The 19,255-nt window shown below is 44.5% G+C and overlaps 1 protein-coding gene, 1 long non-coding RNA gene and 1 pseudogene across 3 annotated transcripts in view; 1 reads left to right on the top strand and 2 right to left on the bottom strand.

The window, feature by feature from the left end:
* The window catches only part of LOC143956391 (uncharacterized), a 221,053-nt pseudogene that overhangs the window by 34,158 nt on the left and 167,640 nt on the right, over window positions 1–19,255 (bottom strand). The gene's annotated exons all lie outside the window — the stretch shown is intronic.
* Window positions 1,633–10,634, bottom strand: LOC143956266 (uncharacterized). Its single transcript, XM_077466473.1, has 7 exons — window positions 10,572–10,634; window positions 10,014–10,133; window positions 9,755–9,889; window positions 9,545–9,668; window positions 8,984–9,072; window positions 8,323–8,464; window positions 1,633–3,081 (listed from the first exon to the last, which is right to left on the bottom strand). Exons 2-7 carry the CDS (start codon window positions 10,116–10,118, stop codon window positions 1,931–1,933), a joined length of 1,746 nt encoding a protein of 581 aa, XP_077322599.1. The 5' UTR covers window positions 10,119–10,133; window positions 10,572–10,634; the 3' UTR covers window positions 1,633–1,930.
* Window positions 11,213–13,817, top strand: LOC143956412 (uncharacterized). The gene is made up of 2 exons (XR_013269912.1): window positions 11,213–12,790; window positions 13,650–13,817. It is a non-coding gene; the product is annotated as an uncharacterized LOC143956412 (long non-coding RNA).

The following is a 19,255-nucleotide window of genomic DNA, read 5'->3' as shown; positions in this document are numbered from 1 at the left end:
AGTGAAGGAGAAAAATTACCTATTTGCTAAATTTTATAACAAACTTCTAAAAAAATGTTTTGTTCCAGTTTATTTGCGAACTGGTTAAAGTCAAAGGCCAGATTTGGCCATATTCGCCTGTCCGAACCTCTTGCAGCTGCTGCAGGAGGTAGTCATTTATTTGGTGGCAGTATTAGTACTGGCACTAAAAGACAACACTCCCTGCTGCATGAGCCGCAAGCATCTTTGGTTGCTAGGGCGCAGGCAGCTGACAGCATCCTAACAACCAAGGATCCTGCTTGTCTACAGGCTTTTTATGAAATTTGTAAAAAAACAAACAAACGGGCATTCCGGGTGATGTTGACTAATACCATATTTGGTCATTAACCTCTTCAGCCCCGGAAGAATTGATCCCCTTCCTGACCTGAGCACTTTTTGCGATTAAGGCACTGTGCTACTATAACTGACAATTGCACGGTCGTGCAACGTTGCACCCAAACAAAATTGATGTCCTTTTTTTCCCCACAGAGATTTCTTTTGGTGGTATTTGATCACTTCTGCGGTTTTAATTTTTTTGCGCTATAAACAAAAAAATAAAAAGAGTGTAAATTTTGAAAAAAAAAAACAATTTTTTTACTTTTTGCTATAATAAATATCCCCCAAAAATATATAAAAAAATTTTTTCCTCAGTTTAGGCTGATATGTATTCTACGCATTTTTGGTAAAAAAAAAAAAAAAAAAAAAAAAAATTGCAATAAGCGTATATTGATTGGTTTATGCAAAAGTTACAGCGTCTACAAAATAGGGAATAGATTTATGGCATTTTTATTATATATTTTTTTTTATTAGCAGAGATCTGCGACTTTTATCATGACTGCAAAATTATGGCGGACACATCGGACACTTTTGGCACTATTTTGGGGCCATTGTCATTCATACAGCGATCAGTGCTATAAAAAGGCATTGATTACTGTGTAAATGACACTGGCGGGGAAGGGGTTAAACACTAAGGGGCGATCAAGGGGTTTAGTGTGTCCTAGGGAGGGATTCTAACTGTGGGGGGGGGATGGGATACCACTGACATGACAGCGATCACCACTCCCGATGACAGGGAGCAGTGATCTCTGTCATGTCACAAGGCAGAACGGGGAAATGGCTTGTTTACAGACATCTCCCTGTTCTGCAGCTTCGTGACACGATCGTCAGGACACCAGTGGACATCAAGTCCGTCGGTCCCGTGGGCACATTGACGCTGTACACGGCGGGCGCAAGCGCCTGCTAGCCCCAGAAATTAAAGGGGACGTACAGGTACGCCCATTTGCCCACCGCTGCCATTGCGCTGACGTATATCGGCGTGCGGCAAGTGGTTAACGTCAGGTGAGGCTGTCTGAATACAGTGATCTGAAGCCCCTGCATTTTATTGTCTGTGTATTGCTGCCATTGCTTGATTCTTGCTCATGTACTAATACAGTTGTCACAAGTAAAGTAACAACTGCTCGTTTTTTTGCATTATGTGTTGTGTTATGTGTTGTCATTATTGTTAATGTATACCAGTCAAAGACCAAACCCTGACTTATCGACCAATACTGACCAAGATATAGGAGAACAAAATGCTATTATACTACAGAAAAAAAAAAAAAGACTACAATTCAATCCCCTTAAAATCCTGTTTTTATTCGTACAAAGACTAAACACATATGATGGTAGTTTAAAGCACACCAGACTGATGGATTCCTAATTCAACATTTGTCATTTGTGTAAGAAGTCAATGAAAGGTTGTGTATCATCAACGACATTCACCCATGTGAGTTCTCTGGTGTCCAATAAAGTCTTCTGTCTGAGAAAAACATTTCCCGCACTCTGTACATGAATAAGGATGCTCATCCGTGTGAATTCTCTGGTGTACAATAAGATCTTCTTTCTGAGTAAAACATTTCCCGCACTCCGTACATTAATGAGGACGCTTCTCAGTGTGAATTCTCTGGTGTCTAACAAGGTGATCTTTCTTGGTGAAGGATTTTCCACACTCTGTACAGAAAAAAGGACGCTCGCCCGTATGAATTCTCTGGTGTTTAACAAGATGATCTTTCTTAGTGAAGGATTTTCCACACTCTGAACATTGATAAGGGCGCTGACCCCTATGAATCCTCTGGTGTGTAACAAAGTCTCCTTTCTGAGAAAAAAATAGATCACACTCCGTACATGAATAAGGGCGCTCACGTGTGTGGATTTCCTGGTGTCTAACAAGGGTTACTTTCTGAGAAAAACATTTCCCGCACTCTGTACATGAATAAGGGTGCTCACCCACATGAATTCTCTGGTGTACAATAAGATCTCCTTTCTGATAAAAACATTTCTCGCAATCCGTACATGAATAAGGACTCTCACCCGTGTGAATCCTCTGGTGTCTAACAAGGTGATCTTTCTTAGTGAAGGATTTTCCACACTCTGAACATAAATAAGGACGCTCACCCGTGTGAATTCTCTGGTGTATAACAAGGTTGTCTTTCTTAGTGAAGAATTTTCCGCAGTCTGAACATGAATAAGGGCGCTCACCCATGTGCATTTTCTGGTGTCTAACAAAGTCTCCTTTCTGAGAAAATCCTTTCCCGCACTCTGTACATGAATAAAGGTGCTCACCTGTGTGAATCATCTCGTGTTTCACAAAGTCTCCTTTCTGAGAAAAACATTTCCCGCACTCAATACATGAATAAGGGTACTCACCCACGTGAATTCTCTGGTGTACAAGAAGCTGTCCTTTGTCAGTAAAACATCTCCTGCACTCTGAACATGAGAATAGATTCTGACCTCCATGAACTCCTTCATGGGATAAGGAAGATTCCTTGGGATTAGATGGATCTGTTGACCTATCTACAGTGTGAGATTTTAAATGGATATTTGGTCTCATAGTAAGTGATTGATGAGAAGATTCCCCCTGATCAGAGGGATCCATTGATGTCTCCGGACAGGAAGGTCTGTGATGTATATTTTGTGTATTTGGATTTCCTCCTGGAGGATCCTGTGTGATGACATTATCTTCTGACTTACAATCAGCAGATAATAGAAGACGTCTCTCAGAGGAATTCCTGACATCACATCCATCTGTTGGAAAACAAGGTTTAAATGTCAGTATTTCTTTTTTTTTTTTTTATTGAAAAACAAACTTTATTGAAAGGAGCAAGAGACAGGGTAAAAAGCAGACATAGCAAACATACCTAAGGTACAACAAGTAACATGGGCCAGCCTGGCCAAAGCAGTATTGCATACATGAGTACATTGGATTAGCTGTGCTGTATAAGGATAGATACTCATCATAGGTAAAGTCATTATAAAGCCATTTTTTTTTCAAATATACATTTTTATTAATTTCAAACAATGCCCAACATGGGCATGGACATATCATACAACATAGAAGTGGGATACATAAGGGGGAGGGAGGGAAAGGGGAGTACATAGTAAATATATTACCGAGAGCAAGGAAGAGGTAGGTACACAGTATACACTTTACGTGGCATACCAATCATAACTCTATGGAAGACCTAATTCAATCTGCCATCTGGTGATTACCGCCTATCCAAGCATAAAATCTTCATTAAGAAGCCAGAAGTGTATTCAAGAGCCTAAGTCCGTTCATTTCCCTCATCTTTTGCTCTCGTCAGAACCTCAGTACCCCGGCAAAAGCCCAGTACCAGAGGGCAGAGGCCATCGGGAGTGGGGGAAAGGGACACTGAAGGGGGGGAAGGTGAGGGGTTGATTCAGGACTGCCCTAACCTATATGTAGTCTATAATGCCGACCATATTACAAGGTCCTCAAAGATACTCCTTCGGATGAGAATATGAACTGGTGCCAGAGCGCCCATGTTTTCCTAAATTTTTCCTGCCATTGCCTCCCCGTGAGCACCAGGTCTTCCAGTTTACTAACATCCTCCACCCTACGAATCCAGGATGCCACCGATGGAGGGGCCTGGCTTTTCCAGTGGAGCGGTATACATGCTCTAGCAGCATTTACTAAGTGACATAGAATGGATTTTTTGTACTTTTTAGTGGACATGGTATTTACGTGCAGTAGGAAGAAGGCCGGGTCATTGGGGACATTGTATTCTGTAAATTTTTGAATAACGGTCCTGACTGTGGACCAAAAGTGAGACAACTTTGAACATGACCAAAATATATGCAACAATGTGCCCTGCTCTTGTCCACATCTCCAACAAAGCGCAGAGGTGTTCGGATAGAAGGAATGTAGAGCCTGAGGGGTTAAGTACCATCTCGTCAGGAATTTGTAGTTAGTTTCCTGTATGTTCGTACAGATGGTAGACTAATGTTACAATACTTTGAGTCTGGCTCGGAGTAAATGTACAGTTCAATTCCCTCTCCCATTTTGTCAGGAAGGTCAAATGAGTGTTGTCCACGGGTGTGATAAGAAGGTTGTACATTGTGGACAGCGTTCTCGGAAGCGCCCCGTTACCAGAGCAGTATTCCTCAAAGGCGGTCAACAGTTCGTCAAATCGCATGGAGAGCTCGAAGGAAAGTGTCTAAGTTGGACAGCAGTCCAAAAAGCTAGTTTATAGGGTCCCGATGTGCTACAGAGCGTCTCTATGGATGGCCAGTCCCCATTCGCCCGGAAGTGTCGTGCTTGTGTGCACTTGCTACTGGACATGGCCTTCAGAAGTTGGGGGTCCAGCCATGGAGAGAATTGCGGGTTCCCTATAATAGGATATAGCAGAGAATGACTCTTGAGTAAATCTGTGACCCCACCCGGAGGGTCGTCCCTATCAGGGGATGTCTCTTCATGTGGGCTGGGAGATGCTTATAACACCAGGCACCCCTGTAGCGGCACCTGCATCTGGGCTTGTTCCAGACGTATCCACAGCTTCAGATCTTGGTGTCGGCACCAGTCTATAATTCTACTGAGATGCACCGCTTGATAGTATTTCTTTACATCCGGAACGGCGAGGCCGCCGTAGAGCTTGGGCATGGAGAGTAAAGTCCGGGCTAGTCTTGGTTTTCTATGTGCCCAAATAAAGCCGGTGAACAGACCATGTACGTGTCTAAAAAACATCGTAGGTACCAAAATAGGAAGTGCTTGCAGCAAATATAAAAATTTGGGCAAGATGCACATCTTAAGAAGATTACACCTGCCAAACCAGGAGTGAAGGCCCTTATTCAAGGATTCTCATAGGGTCCTGGTTCTGGCCAGCAGGGGAGGGAAGTTAAATTTAAAGATGTGATTTAGATTTGCAGGGACAAAAGTCCCCAGGTACGACAGAGCCGTGGATGTCCATTTAAAATTAAAGCTGGAACGAAGCCCTCGCATGGTCGCTTGCGGCAGTGCTACCCCCATGACCTATAAAGCCATTTTGTATCAGCTGGGGAAGGGGGGAGCAAACAGAGAAAGGAAAAAAATAAAAATAAATAAATAAAAGAAAAAAGGGGAAAGAGAGGGGGGGGGGGGGGAGGAGGGAAATATAATAAGAGGAGGCCCAAGGGGTGGAAGAAACACAGAAAGGGAGAAGCAGAGGGGGGAGGGGGGCAAGGGATCAATACAGCAGCAAATCAGGTACATGTCTCCCCATCTCCCAACCATCTACCCCAGATCTGCTCATATTTAAAGGGGTTGTAAAGGTAAATGTTTTTTCACCTTAATGCATTCTATGCATTAAGGTGAAAAAACATCTGACACTGCCGGCGCCCCCAGTCCCCCCGTTTTACTTACCTGACCCCTCGAAAATCCCGCGCTCGCTCACGCCGTCCTCTTCGCCGCTCAGCCTGGCCGCTGATTGGCTGGAGTGGATGGATTGAAAGCAGCGCAGCCATTGGCTCGCGCTGCTGTCAATCACATCCAATGACGCAGCGCGCCGGGGGGGCGGGGCCTTGTGATACAGCGAGCGGCTATAGCCGCCGGCTGTATCACGGGAGCGCGCCCGCAGTGCTTCTCACCAATGCGAGGGAGCTCGCATTAACGTGAGAAGCACCTGCGGGAGGAAGCTGAGACAGCCGCCGAGGGACCCCAGAAGAGCAGGTTCGGGGCCACTCTGTGCAAAACGAGCTGCACAGTGGAGGTAAGTATGACATGTTTGTTATTTTAAAAAAATAAAATGTTTTACTTTACAACCCCTTTAAGTGGACATCCTCTATGTGCATAGATCAATTTCTTATAAGGAAGGGTATCGTTAATCTCTTTCTTCCAGCATTGGACCGTGGGGGGGGGGGGGGGGAGGGCCTGCATCCAGCCACGAGCAATCGATTTTCTCGCTAGGAACAGCGTTTCATGTAAAAAGGTGCGAAGGGGTTTGTCAGCATCTAACTCTGGTAACAGACCAAGCAGGCACATCTTTGGGTCAAGGCTAGCAGGAGAGCCCATCTGATCATGGAGAAAGCGAATCACCTGTATCCAGTATGTTTGGATAACCGGACAGGACCATATAAGGTGATAAAAGGAGCCCGGGGTGTGGTTGCATAAGCGGCATCCTGGATTATACATTGGTTTGAACCGTGCTATCCTCTGAGGAGTCAAGTATGTCCTATGTATGATGTACAACTGTGTAAGGCAGTCCGACAGCCTGGGGGAAACTCTCTTCACATCCCCCAAGACTTCATCCCACTCCTCATCCTCAATTATTCCAACATCCACCTCCCATCTGGTCTTAGCAGCATAAGCCAATGTCACAGTGCCTGGGAGACGGATGGTGGAGTATAGGGTGGAAATCAACTTGGTTGGCTCATCACCTGTGATTATTTCAACTATAGGAGGGACTGTCAGGGTTGGGTTGGAGCTGGCGAATTGAGTCTGTAAAGCATGTCGGAGCTGTAAGTACCTGAAGAGGAGATGGTTAGGGAGTGAGAATTCTTCCTTTAGCGTTTAAAATGATTTGAGCCCAGTGTTAGTCATAATTTGGTGCATGCACAGGATCCCATAACGTATCCAAGCAGCGGGGTCTGGAACGGACAACAGTTTGGGCAAATGAGTGTTGAACCAGAGAGGAGTATAGGAATGGACCTGCGGGGTCCCAAATTTTTTCAGGGCCGTCTGCCATATCCTCCAGTGGTGTGTCAGCATGTCTACTTTGTGATGGGGGGAACGTCCTGACAAAGGGGCCCGAAGGACTGACTGAAGTGGGGTATGGGCCGGGTCGTCAGGGCGTTGACAAAGTAATGTCTGGTATCTTGGTAGCTCGCTCTTGTCAAAATGATAAAAATTGGACAATTGGGAGGCAAGATAATAATCCTGGAAATCTGGAAGAGCAGCCCCTCCTAATGTCATTGGATTCTTCAGAATTTTCCAAGACAATTTGTGTCTGCTGTGACCCCATACGAATGAATTAAGAATTGATTCAATTGTTTTGAAAAACTTTTGTGGTATATACAGGGGTGCATGCCACACCAAATAAAGTATCTTAGGTAGTAAATGTCAGTATTTCACAAATAACTAGAGCTTTATATTGAGGAATGGAGATGGACCTTTCATATGATGTACAGTATCTCCTCCTCATTTATTGGGAACATGACATCATATTGAGGAATGGAGATGGACCTTTCATATGGTGTACAGTATCTCCTCCTCATTTGTTGGGAACATGACGTTATATTGAGGAATGGAGATGGACCTTTCATATGGTGTACAGTATCTCCTCCTCATTTGTTGGGAACATGACGTAATATTGAGGAATGGAGATGGACCTTTCATATGGTGTACAGTATCTCCTCCTCATTTGTTGGGAACATGACGTTATATTGAGAAATGGAGATGAACCTTTCATATGGTGTACAGTATCTCTTCCTCATTTGCTCAAAACATGATGTCCTATTGACTAGCAGCAATGGTCGTTTTTATATGATATAAAGTAGCTACCCTTCTTTTGTTGGAAACATGATGTTATATCTAGGAACAAAGACGGCCTGATTTTCCCTTCCGAGTTGCTATAATCATGGAACTATTCTGAATATTGCCTGCCAGCAAAGTAAAAGTGATCATTACTGACTAAAGGGTAGTCAGAGAATTGAGAGCAGTTGAGGACCCCGATTCCTGCATCCCTGGCTGATGAAACTCAGCAAACTTTCCTGTGCAAAGCCTCTTCACTACAAAAAAGGAAACGCACAATAAAAATGAATAGAGTTATTATAAAACTCAATACCATGGCACACATTTTTATGAATGGGTGGCAAAATGCAGGCCACATCATTTAGTAATAGGTAGGTTGTCCCAAATTGGTGGTCTACCATTTATAATTTAGATTCATCTTATATAAGGATGCAAAGATTCACTTATCTCAAGGTTTTGCCCAAACCTGTTGCTTTTAAAAGTAAAATTAAGCTATAACTTATTTCTTCCATAGTGTCACTTACCTGTGTTGATAGGTAGAGAAATTTCATCCTGTTCACTTTTTATAACCATCTCAACCTCCTCCGTGGACGGCTGATCACCCCCTACATACATCTCTACTTCTTCCTCTTTAACCTCAGCTTTTATATTAATCCGTTCTTCATCCTAAACCCCAAATTAATAGAGAACCTTTATTAAAGCTGCATTCAAGGCAGATAAAAGAGACAAGTGAATATGCAGCTCTGCATTCATTAATCCTTCCTTAAGACCAGTAGGTGTCACTGACTTACAGCTGAGAAAATGTAGGTCTCCTGCCAATTTCCTGTGAGCCCAGAGGAGCAGTGACACAACCCCTGAAGGCTCGTCATCATGCCAGCCTGGACTCACAGGATCTAAGAGCAGAACCATGTCATTCAACACATGCCCATTGCTAACAGGAACACAAGAAGAAAAAGGACCCATGATGTCACATGACTAGGCCACAAACCCCACCGAAGAAGAGTGTGAATATTGATAAAAACAATAAAAGTGAAAGGTGCTCCAAGGGAGAACTGGAATGGGAGGGGGGAGTAGAGGCAACATTTTAGATGTAGAAGTAAAGGTTAAATAAAGAGAATACATAGACATACGTCATCTCACAAAGTTCAGAATCACTTCTGTGTTATTTACACCAAGTCCACCTACCTGATGATGGTGAGGGATGGTGTGATCTTCCTGTGTGGAATACAGAGGACGGGGACATCTCTCTGGTGGGTTCCCATTACTGGATCCATCTGTAGGAAACACACACACTGACTGAATACATTGTTTCTATGTGTTTATCAGATGATGGGGGATCTAGGTGGACCCTCCGTACTGCTCTCTCCTTTTGGTGGCAGCACTGTGGTGTAGTGGTTAGCACTCTCACCTAGCAGTAAAAAGGGTCGCTGGTTCAAATCCCAACCACGACACTACCTGCCTGGAGTTTGCATGTTCTCCCTGTGCCTGCGTGGGTTTCCTCCGGGTACTCCGGTTTCCTCCCACACTCCAAAGACATGCAGGTAGGCTAATTGGCTTCTGTCCAAAATTGGCCCTAGTACATGAATGGGGACCTTAGATTGTGGGCTCCTTGAGGGCAGGGACCAATGTGAGTGTGCAATGTACAGGCATAGGGGTAGACACTCACTCAGGTTGAACTGGATGGACTGGTGTCTTTATTCAACCTTACTAACTATGAAACTATGAAACAATAAAGTCTCCTCTTACCCGGTGATGTGAGGGGTGGCTGATTGTCCATCATGACGTCCTTGTAGAGATCCTTGTGTCCTTCTAAATACTCCCACTCCTCCATGGAGAAATAGACAGTGACATCCTGACACCTTATAGGAACCTGACACACACAATGATACAGTCACCATCCAGACACATCCCTTGTCTGTTACTGGATAATGTCCCAGAATTCCCACCACCACCCACCTCGCCTGTCAGCAGCTCAGTGATCTTGTTGGTGACTTCTAGAATCCTCTCATCATTGTTTCTCTTAGGTTTCAGCAAATGAGGTGAAGGCACTGTGATGGTTAGATGGTCACCAGACTTCACTGGAGGAACTCTCTGCATTGAAAGAGCAACAATCATGTCATGTGACCTCCCAGAATCCTCCTCACCTCTCCAGTCAGGTCTGTGTTTTTTTAATAGATATGAGTAATGTCATGTGACCTCCCAGAATCCTCCTCACCTCTCCAGTCAGCAGGTAGATGATCTCCAGGGTAAGGTTCAATAGCCTCTTAGTCATGTGACTCGGGTCCTCCTCCATCCTCATTGATGACTTCATGAGATCCATACAAGACTCTGATCTCTGTAGACAGATATTATAGTGGCATCGCTGATCATTATAACTCACAGACAAGTAAAGATTAATCTTAAAGGCTAAGTGCAACTTTGGAGCATGTTACATATCAAACCTGTGTTTAGGGTGTAACATGTAGCATGCTCCAAGCTTCCCCTTCCTGAGAGAGAGGGTGAAGGTTCCCTTCCCTGCACCATCTGTCAAATTTCAAAATTGGCGCGGCTGTAAACTGTGAAGATGCTGCTGAGCACCTCCTTATTTCATTAACACTTACTCCAAGCCCTTTTTACAGTAAGCTCGTATGGCGGTACGGGCAGAAAGCAGCAGTAAGTGTCTGCAGGAGCCTGAAATTGCACCTGCGATCTGCTGATTGTGAGAGCAAAGCTTTGCAGGCTAAATAATAAATGCACTTTTTTTTCTGGGTGTAAATATAAAGTATCTTATTACCTCCTCTGCTGCCAGTTTCTGCAGTTTCTCCTCTTCTCTGCTTCCTCCCGTTTCACCTTTCACCCGGAACTTCCTTTTTAAAACCTGACATCACTTCCTGTCTGTATATTACCTCACTTCCTTTCTAAATGTCGCTTCTTTCCTGCAACTGACATCATTTCCCCCTTGTTTGTGTTACCACATCGTGTTTCTGACTTCTCATGTCTGTATGATCGTGGTTTTCTCTTTCTGCATTCCACCATTAATTGTCATTTTTTTTTCTTCCACTCAATATAATTAGAAAAGCATAGCTTGCAACTGTCCCTGATTTGGGGGGACTGTCCCTCATTTGGAACAACATCCCTCTTTCTTCCTCATATTGGTCTGATCTATATAGTTGTATATAAAATGTCTATAAAAAAAGTGTTTCCCAGTGCTAAACCTTTCATCTAATTTCTAAATTGCTGCATTTGTGAATTCCAAATCTAAATTTAAAATCTAAAGGAATAGTAGTAGTAAAAAAAGCACTTGTGGTTTTAACCAATCATTTTTTTTGTACAAATCGCCTTTTATGGGGGAGGGGATGGAGTCCCATCTATTTTCATTATGTGATTATTATAAGATAAAACTGCAATGGTTTAACAAAATAAGAACCACCGGATCCTGTAACCATCCAAAACATTTGTAGGTAAAGAGCACAGGAAAATTAAGTATGTTCATTCCTAACGTGTTGTGTTTTTCCATAAAAATTATTACTATACAGAATTTATAAAGTGCCAACAGTTTGCGCAGCGCTTTACATGAGGTCATACAGTACAATTCAGTACAGGAGGAATCAGAGGGTCCTGCTCATTAGAGCTTACAATCTAGGAGGGAGAGTCAAGTGATACAAAATGTAATAACTGTGGGGGGATGAGCTGATGGAGAAAATAAAAGTACAGTTGCTAGGTGGGGGCAGGAAAGGCTTCTCTGAAGAGGAGGCTCGGGAGAAGTCCTGGCGGTGAGCATGGGAGGATGTGATGAGGGAGCTAGAGAGCAGGAGGTCTTCGGTGGAACAAAGATAACGATTAGGTTGGTATATTGAGACCAGGTTAGTGATGTGCTGGGGGCAGAGTTGTGGATGGCTTTGTAAGTTATTGTTAATATTTTAAATTGTATTGGTTGGTTGAGCAGATGCCAGTGGAGGGATTGGCAGAGAGGAGTAGCAGACACAGAACGGTTGGGTGAGTGGATGCCAGTGGAGGGATTGACAGAGAGGAGTAGCAGACACAGAGCGGTTGCGGGAGCGGATGCCAGTGGAGGGATTGGCAGAGAGGAGTAGCAGACACAGAACAGTTGGTAAGGTGGATGAGCCTGGCAGCAACATTCATGGTGGACTGAAGGGGGGATAGCCTATGTAAAGGTAATCCCGTTAGGATTTTTTTCCTCCCTTGCATTGTGTGTTTATGTGTCTGTAGGATTCTCATTTGTTCCAATGTATTTACGGAGTATTTTGTGAGTAGAAGGAATACGGCATACATGTGTGGTGTATACACAAATAGGCTCAGACTGTATTATACCACACCCAGTATTCACTGTACTGTAACTTAAACGCTCCCACTTTTGGCCGCAGGTCTTCTTCTCTCTTGGGTGCCCTTACTTGAATGAAAGTAATGTACATTCACCAGCCACTTTTTTAGGTACACCTGTTCAATTGCTTGGTAACACAAATTGCTAATCAGCCAGTCACATTGCAGCAATTCAATGCATTTAGGCATCTAGACGTGGTGAAAATGGCTTGCTGAAGTTCAAACCGAGCATCAGATTGGAGAAGAAAGGGGATTTAAGTGACTTTGAACATTACATGGTTGATGATGCCATACTGGGCTGGTCTGAGTATTTCAAAACTGCTCATCTACTGGGATTTTAATGCAGAACCATCTCTCGGGTTTACAGACAATGGTCCGAAAAAGAGAAAATATCCAGTGAGCAGCAGTTGTGTGGACGAAAATGCCTTGTTGAGGTCAGAGGAGAATGGGCACTCGTTACAAAACCAAAGTATGCAGAATACCATCTCTGAATGCACGACACATCGAACCATGAAGCAGATGGGCTCCAGCAGCAGAAGACCACACCGGGTGCCACTCCTGTCAGCTAAGAGCAGGAAACTGAGGTTACAATTCGCACAGGATCGCCAAAATTGGACAATAGAATACTGGAAACCGTTGCCTGGTCTCGATTTCAGCTGCAACAATCAGATGGTAGGTTCAGAATTTGGCGTAAACAATATGAAAGCATGGCTCCATCCTGCCTTGTATCAACAGTCCAGGCTGGTGGTAGTGGTGTAATGGTGTGGGGGATATTGTCTTGGCACACTTTGGGCCCCTTAGTACCAACTGAGCATCGTTTAAATTATTGTTGAACATGTCCATCCCTTTATGACTATAGTGTACCCATCTTCTGATGGCTAATTCCAGTGTAAAACCCCTGCGCTACCTTAACCACTACACGCAAATTGCCGTACCCGTACGTCGGTACTTTGATGCTTAATATGGGGGGTTATGGCAGCAGCTAGCCACCATAACCTCCGGTATTTTTAGGAACGGCGTGCGTTCCTCTTTAAGATACAGATTCGCCATGAGATCACTTTTATCGGCAGCGGGAGAGGTGCTCACCCCTCTCCTGCCACGATCCGGTGGTCTCCCCCGCTTACCAGACCCACCGGTAGCGATGATCGTGTCCTCTCCTGTGGATGTCTGGCTGCTGACTGAGGGGTGGATAGGATGGCCCCTGTTTGGTTCCATGGGAGGCATGGGAAGGCAGCGGAAGTGGCGTCAAACGTCACTTCTGCCCATAGCTCTTAAAGGAGACTTTTTTTTCAACTTTTTTTTTTATTATTATTGCATTTTAGTGTAAATATGAGATCTGAGCTCTTTTTGACACCAGAACTCATATTTAAGAGATTCTGTCATGCTTTTTTTTCTATTACAAGGGATGTTTACATTCCTTGTAATAGGAATAAAAGTTACCCAAATTTTTTTTATCTTTTTTAAAACTGTGTCAAAATAAAAAATTAAACGTAAAATAAATAATATATATATATATATATATTTTTTAAAGCGCCCCATCCTGATGAGCTCGCACGCAGAAGCAAACGCATACGTGAGTAGCGCCCGCATATGAGAACGGTGTTCCACCCACACATGTGAGGTATCACCGCGATCGTTGGAGCGAGAGCAATAATTATATTTGCTTTTAATATCTCCTGAAATAAATTTACTTCATTGACCTGGGAGTGCGGCCATCCTTTTTTCGTTTATCTTCATTAGTACAGTCACAGTGAATGTTTTTATCTCTGATCACTGTATTAGTGCCACTGGTCCTCAAAAAGTGCCAGTGTCAGAATGTCCGCTGCAATATCCCAGTCCCACTATAATCTCATAATATCGCAGTCCCGATACAATCTCGCAATATCGCAGTCCCGCTACAATCTCGCAATATCGAGTTCTGCTATAATCTTGCAGTCCATCTATAATCTCGTAATATTGCAGTCCCGCTATAATCTCGCAGTCCCGCTATAATTCACAATATCGCAGTCCCAATATAATCTCGTAATATCACAGTCCCGCTAGTCTGTGGTCGCTGGTATAACTAGTAAAAAATAAAACTGTCACAGAACCTGATGTGACTTGTTCAGTATTCTCTGTACAGCACTGCAGTATATGTCAGAGCTGTATAAATGTATAATAATAATAATAGTGTGCGACTGTGGTGAGCTTTGAGGTGAGTATCTGCGGTGATCCCGACCTCTAATTGGTTCCTGTGAAGGAAGTGCAGACAATCTCAGTGGAGAGATCTGAGGCGAGTCTTTGTGGAGAGCAGAATCGGCCCGGTGACTGGGATACCAGCCTGTAATTGGTTGCTGTGAAGGAAGCGCATACAATCTCAGTGGTGTCCGCCCGGCGACTGCGATCTCTTCCTGTGATTGGCTGCACTCCCTTCACACCAATCAATATCAGCGCGGAGCTCTGAGGAGAGTCTCTATTGAGAGAGGAATCTGCCCAGTGATTGTAATCCTGCACTGTGATTGGTTGGTGTGGCGGGAGTGCAGCCAATGACAGTGGAGGAGGTGTGAAGCGGGAACTCTGAGGTGATGGCTGTGAGGTATCCGGCTCTCCTCGGCTCTTCTATGACTGAATCCTCCATTTTGTTTTACATTGGTGACAGAAGTGACAGTGGAATGGGTTCTGTTTTCTGTCACAGGAGATGTGGCAAAGGTAAAATAATATCAGAGTCACATTTTTATATCCTTCTATATGTATAAGTAGTGTCTGCTGTAGATAATATACGTCACAGTGAGTGGGGATGGGTTACTGGGTGTAAATATAAAATAATATCTTATTAACTCCTCTGCTTCCAGTTCCAGCAATGTCTCCTCTCTACTTCCTCACAACTTTGAACTTCCTGCGTGCATGTGACATCACTTCCTGTCTTCCACTCAGTAGAGCTCACCACCTACTGCACAGTGGGAGTACTGTGATCTCCAACAATGTGTATCTGCTATGCTGATGAGAGAAAACCAATCCTGGTATTCTCTATAAGACCCCTTTCACACCAGGGCATTTTGCAGGCGCTATAGCGTTAGAAATAGTGCCTGCAATCCGCCCGAAAAAAGCTGCACCATTGTCTGTAGTGTGAAAGCCCAAGGGCTTTCACACTACAGCGGTGAGCTGGCAGGACATCAGGGAAAAGTCCTGCCAGCAGCTTCTTTGGAGCGGTGAAGGAGCAGTGTGTTTACCGCTCCTCCACCGCTGCTCCCCATTGAAATCAATGGGGCAGCGCTGTAATACCGCCGGCAAAACGCCGCTATTGCGGCGTATTGCTGGCGGGTTTAACCCTTTCTCGGCCGCTAGCGGGGTAGTAAAAGCTCCCTGCTAGCAGCCGAAATGCGCCGCAAATCCAGTGGTAAAATGCCGCTAAAAATAGCGGTGTTTTACCGCCGACGCTATGAGCGGTGTGGTGTGAAAGGGGTCTACATTGTGAATAGACAGGGGCTCTATATGTGACTGTATTGATCTGGATTGGGGGGCATAGACACTGTACATACAGCGACTATGTGATATGTGGCTGTTATAGGGCAAGAGGTCCAAAAAACACCCAAGAGGCTCTGGGACTTTGATGTGAGTTCATACAAAGCTCGCTAGCCCAGGTTAGGCTGCTGACAACAGACAAGGCTACCCTCCTGTGGGTACCCAGCAGGTTAACCACTTCAGCCCTGGAAGAATTTACCCCCTTTCTGACCAGAGCACTTTTTGCGATTCGGCACTGCGTCGCTTTAACTGACAATTGCGCGGTCGTGCGACGCTGCACCCAAACAAAGTTGACGTCCTTTTTTCCCTACAAATAGAGCTTCCTTTTGGTGGTATTTGATTGCCACTGCGGTTTTTATTTTTTGTGCTATAAACCAAAAAATAGCGACAATTCTGAAAAAGAAAAAAAAATAGTTTTTTTACTTTTTGCTATAATAAATATCCCCAAAAAATATATAAAAAACATTTTTGTTCCTCAGTTTAGGCCAATATGTATTCTTCTACATATTTTTTGTAAAAAAAAAATAAAATCACAATAAGCGCATATTGATTGGTTTGCGCAAACGTTATAGCATCTACAAAATAAGGGATAGTTTTATGGCATTTTTATCGATAATTTTTTTACTAGCAATGACGGCGATCAGCGATTTTTATTGTGACTGCGACATTATGGCAGACCCATCGGACACTTTTGGCGCAATTTTGGGACCATTCACATTTACACAGCGATCAGTGCGATTAAAAATGCATAGATTGCTGTGTAAATGTGACTGACAGTGAAGGGGTTGACCACTAGGTGGCGCGGTAGAGGTTAAGTGTGTCCTAGGGAGTGATTCTAACTGTGGCAGGGAGGGGCTGTGTGTGACACGACACTGACCACCGCTCCCGATTACAGGGAGCGGTGATCAGTGACGGTGATCAGTGACAGTGTCATTAGGCAGAACAGGGAGATGCTTGTTTACATTAGCATCTCCCCGTTCTTCCTCACCATGAGACGAGTCTGCCAGGACCCAGGATCACGATCACGATCACGATCACGATCATGGAGCCCCCAGCCGCCTCTTAAAGGGTAACGTGCAGGTACGTTAATCTGCCTGTACGTGCCCTTCTGCCGCAGTATATCTGCGTGAGGCGGTCGGGAAGCGGTTAACAGAAAACAAAAATTTATCAATAGAAGGAGCGCCAGACCAAATCATGAGGGAGTCCAAATCAACGTACTGTTATACACTAAAAAACAGCCAATGCATTTCAGGGGCTAGAAGAAATGCCCCCTTTTGGGCTTATTTCTATAATCAGGGTAAAATGCGTCAGCAGCATGGCCAATAGGCTGGGACTGTCTTAGGAAGCCAGCTTGGCTGAATTTTCGACTTTCAGGGCGATATCATCAGTGTACGGCTCCACTTTATATTGATGGTGTTTCGTGGAGTGAGGACAAGCTTTTTTGGGACTGGTACCTAGCACAAGAGGACCAGAGCTCCACGCGATTTTGATTCTTTGATATGTCTCTTGCTTAGGGCTCAGTTTGTTTGTGTAGCGGCTGAAGTTAATGGCCAGATTTGACCATGTTCGCCTGTCCAATAGTCTTGGAGCAGCTGCAGCAGGAAGTCATTTGTTTGGTGGTAGTTTTACTATTGCCACATAATGAAAACTCTCTGGTGCGTGGGCTGCAAGCATCTTTGGTTGCTAGGGCCCAGGCAGCTGACAGCATCCTAGCAACCAAGGATCCTACTGTCTACTGGTTTGTTTCAAATTGGCAACGGTACCCAGCCACCATTTAGACTAGCACATAAGCATCGGAGCTACACGCAATACTGATTTTTTGATATCTTGATTAACCACTTAAGGGAAGGAATTCAGTGTCGGACCCATCACTTCCGGTTTACGGCCGAAACCGGAAGTCCGCGTCTGCTGCACACTCTGCTGTTATTTTAAATGTAAGTGTGCATTTTACTGTTGTTTTCAATAAAATAGCGAAGTTACTACACATGAGAGCCCTCTGTGTTTTTCCACTCTTTATGGCCTGGATATCCTGGAGCTATTGGGAGGGCATGTAATATATATCCTCACAGTGAAAATTTAATCAGCGGTGAAGCAGTGTGAACGAAATAGAAGCCAGCAGTTACCCCTCTACACAGTGCCTGTATACCAGATATTGGAGGTGAGAGGCTGGGGGAAATAGGTGGTGCACCCATTAAGCACTGAAGTTTGCAGTGATTTGTCACTTGTGGGAATCGCCTTTTCACATTTTTTGCATGAACTTTATTTATTAATTTTGCAATGGCATCAGTCATTAATGCACTTTAATTATGGACTATCACGTGTGTATATCGAATGTTTAAATATTTATTTCTTCACGATATTTCACTATTGTTTTTTTATATTTTTTATATTTTTCATATGGATATTCTATTATGTTTGTTTGCATTTGGATTGTCTATGTGGATTGTCTAGGTGTCTGAATATTTCTCCACAGACTTTTATTCACTATTTTTGCACATTTATTGCATACACGTATATATTTTTTGGATTGTTTGAAATTGATTCATTTCCTATTGTATTTATATTTAGTGGACAATATATGATTCACATTTATTTTGAGATCATTATACACTGATTTAATTTAGCATTTTTTTGGTAGCGCCGCATTTTTATTAATTTATATATTTGATTAACCACTTGCCGCCCGTGCTATAGCCAAAGGACGGCTACAATGCGAGCTTACAATGCCAGTAGGCAGGGGGTGCAGCAGTCGTGACCGCAACCAGGCCCTGTGATGCAGGGGGCCCATGCAGCCCCCTCTACATATGGCCGGCAGCAGCATAGGCAGCTAGGGGTACCAGTGCACCATGCACACGGGTGGCTGGAGGTGGAGGGTGACTAGAAGAGCTCCATGCTCTACTATCGCACTGGCTGCTCTTTAGTTGTGCATTCCCCGCATGACCTGTGTCCTCGGCCGGCTCCTCAGAGTACCCCTCTCCTGCTCCATGCACTGCCGCTCAGTCCGATGTCTGTTCTCCCCAGCCAGAGTCCCGCCCCCCCAGTCCGGCCCACACTGCACTGCATACTTCTCCCGGGTAAACAAACTTTAAGCACACAGATGCAGTGCAGCCCTATGAGAGCCCCCTGGAGGACACTGCAGGCTTGTTTGCCAGCCCCCCTCCTCCCCGTCATACACAGATGATGAAAGGTCTTTCTGGGAGATATGCAGATTGCCCGTCCAGCACACTGGATGGAGCCCAGGCCAACATGAATGAGTGCACGGCCTACAGCTTGGTCATGGTGAGTGAGAGGACCCCATCCCCCACACACCATTACATACCCCCTCCATCTCCCCCTGGGAACAGGGACCCCTTCTCACGTGGGGACAGGGACCCCCACCTCCCCTGGGGACAGGGACCCCTTCTCACCTGGGGGAAGTAACTTCATCTGCCCTGGAGAAAAGGCCCTCATCTCTTCTGGGGACGGGGACCCCATCCTGCCTAGGGACAGTCCCCCAATGGGGCACCTAAAAATAAAAAAATAAAATAATAAAAAAAAACTACTGATACCAGTGGTGGAACTACAGGGCTCACAAAGGTCATACCTGTGACCACGCCTTGGAGTTCCACCGCCGGAATCAGAGGGAAAGGCCCTGGC

This window comes from Lithobates pipiens, unplaced genomic scaffold (assembly GCF_037356315.1).
Source record: "Lithobates pipiens isolate NorthernLeopardFrog02 unplaced genomic scaffold, aLitPip1_a1.2 Scaffold_35, whole genome shotgun sequence".
NCBI classification, from domain to species: Eukaryota; Metazoa; Chordata; class Amphibia; order Anura; family Ranidae; genus Lithobates; species Lithobates pipiens.
The sequence above is the reverse complement of the archived record's forward strand: the minus strand, read 5'-3'. Positions and strand labels throughout refer to the sequence as shown.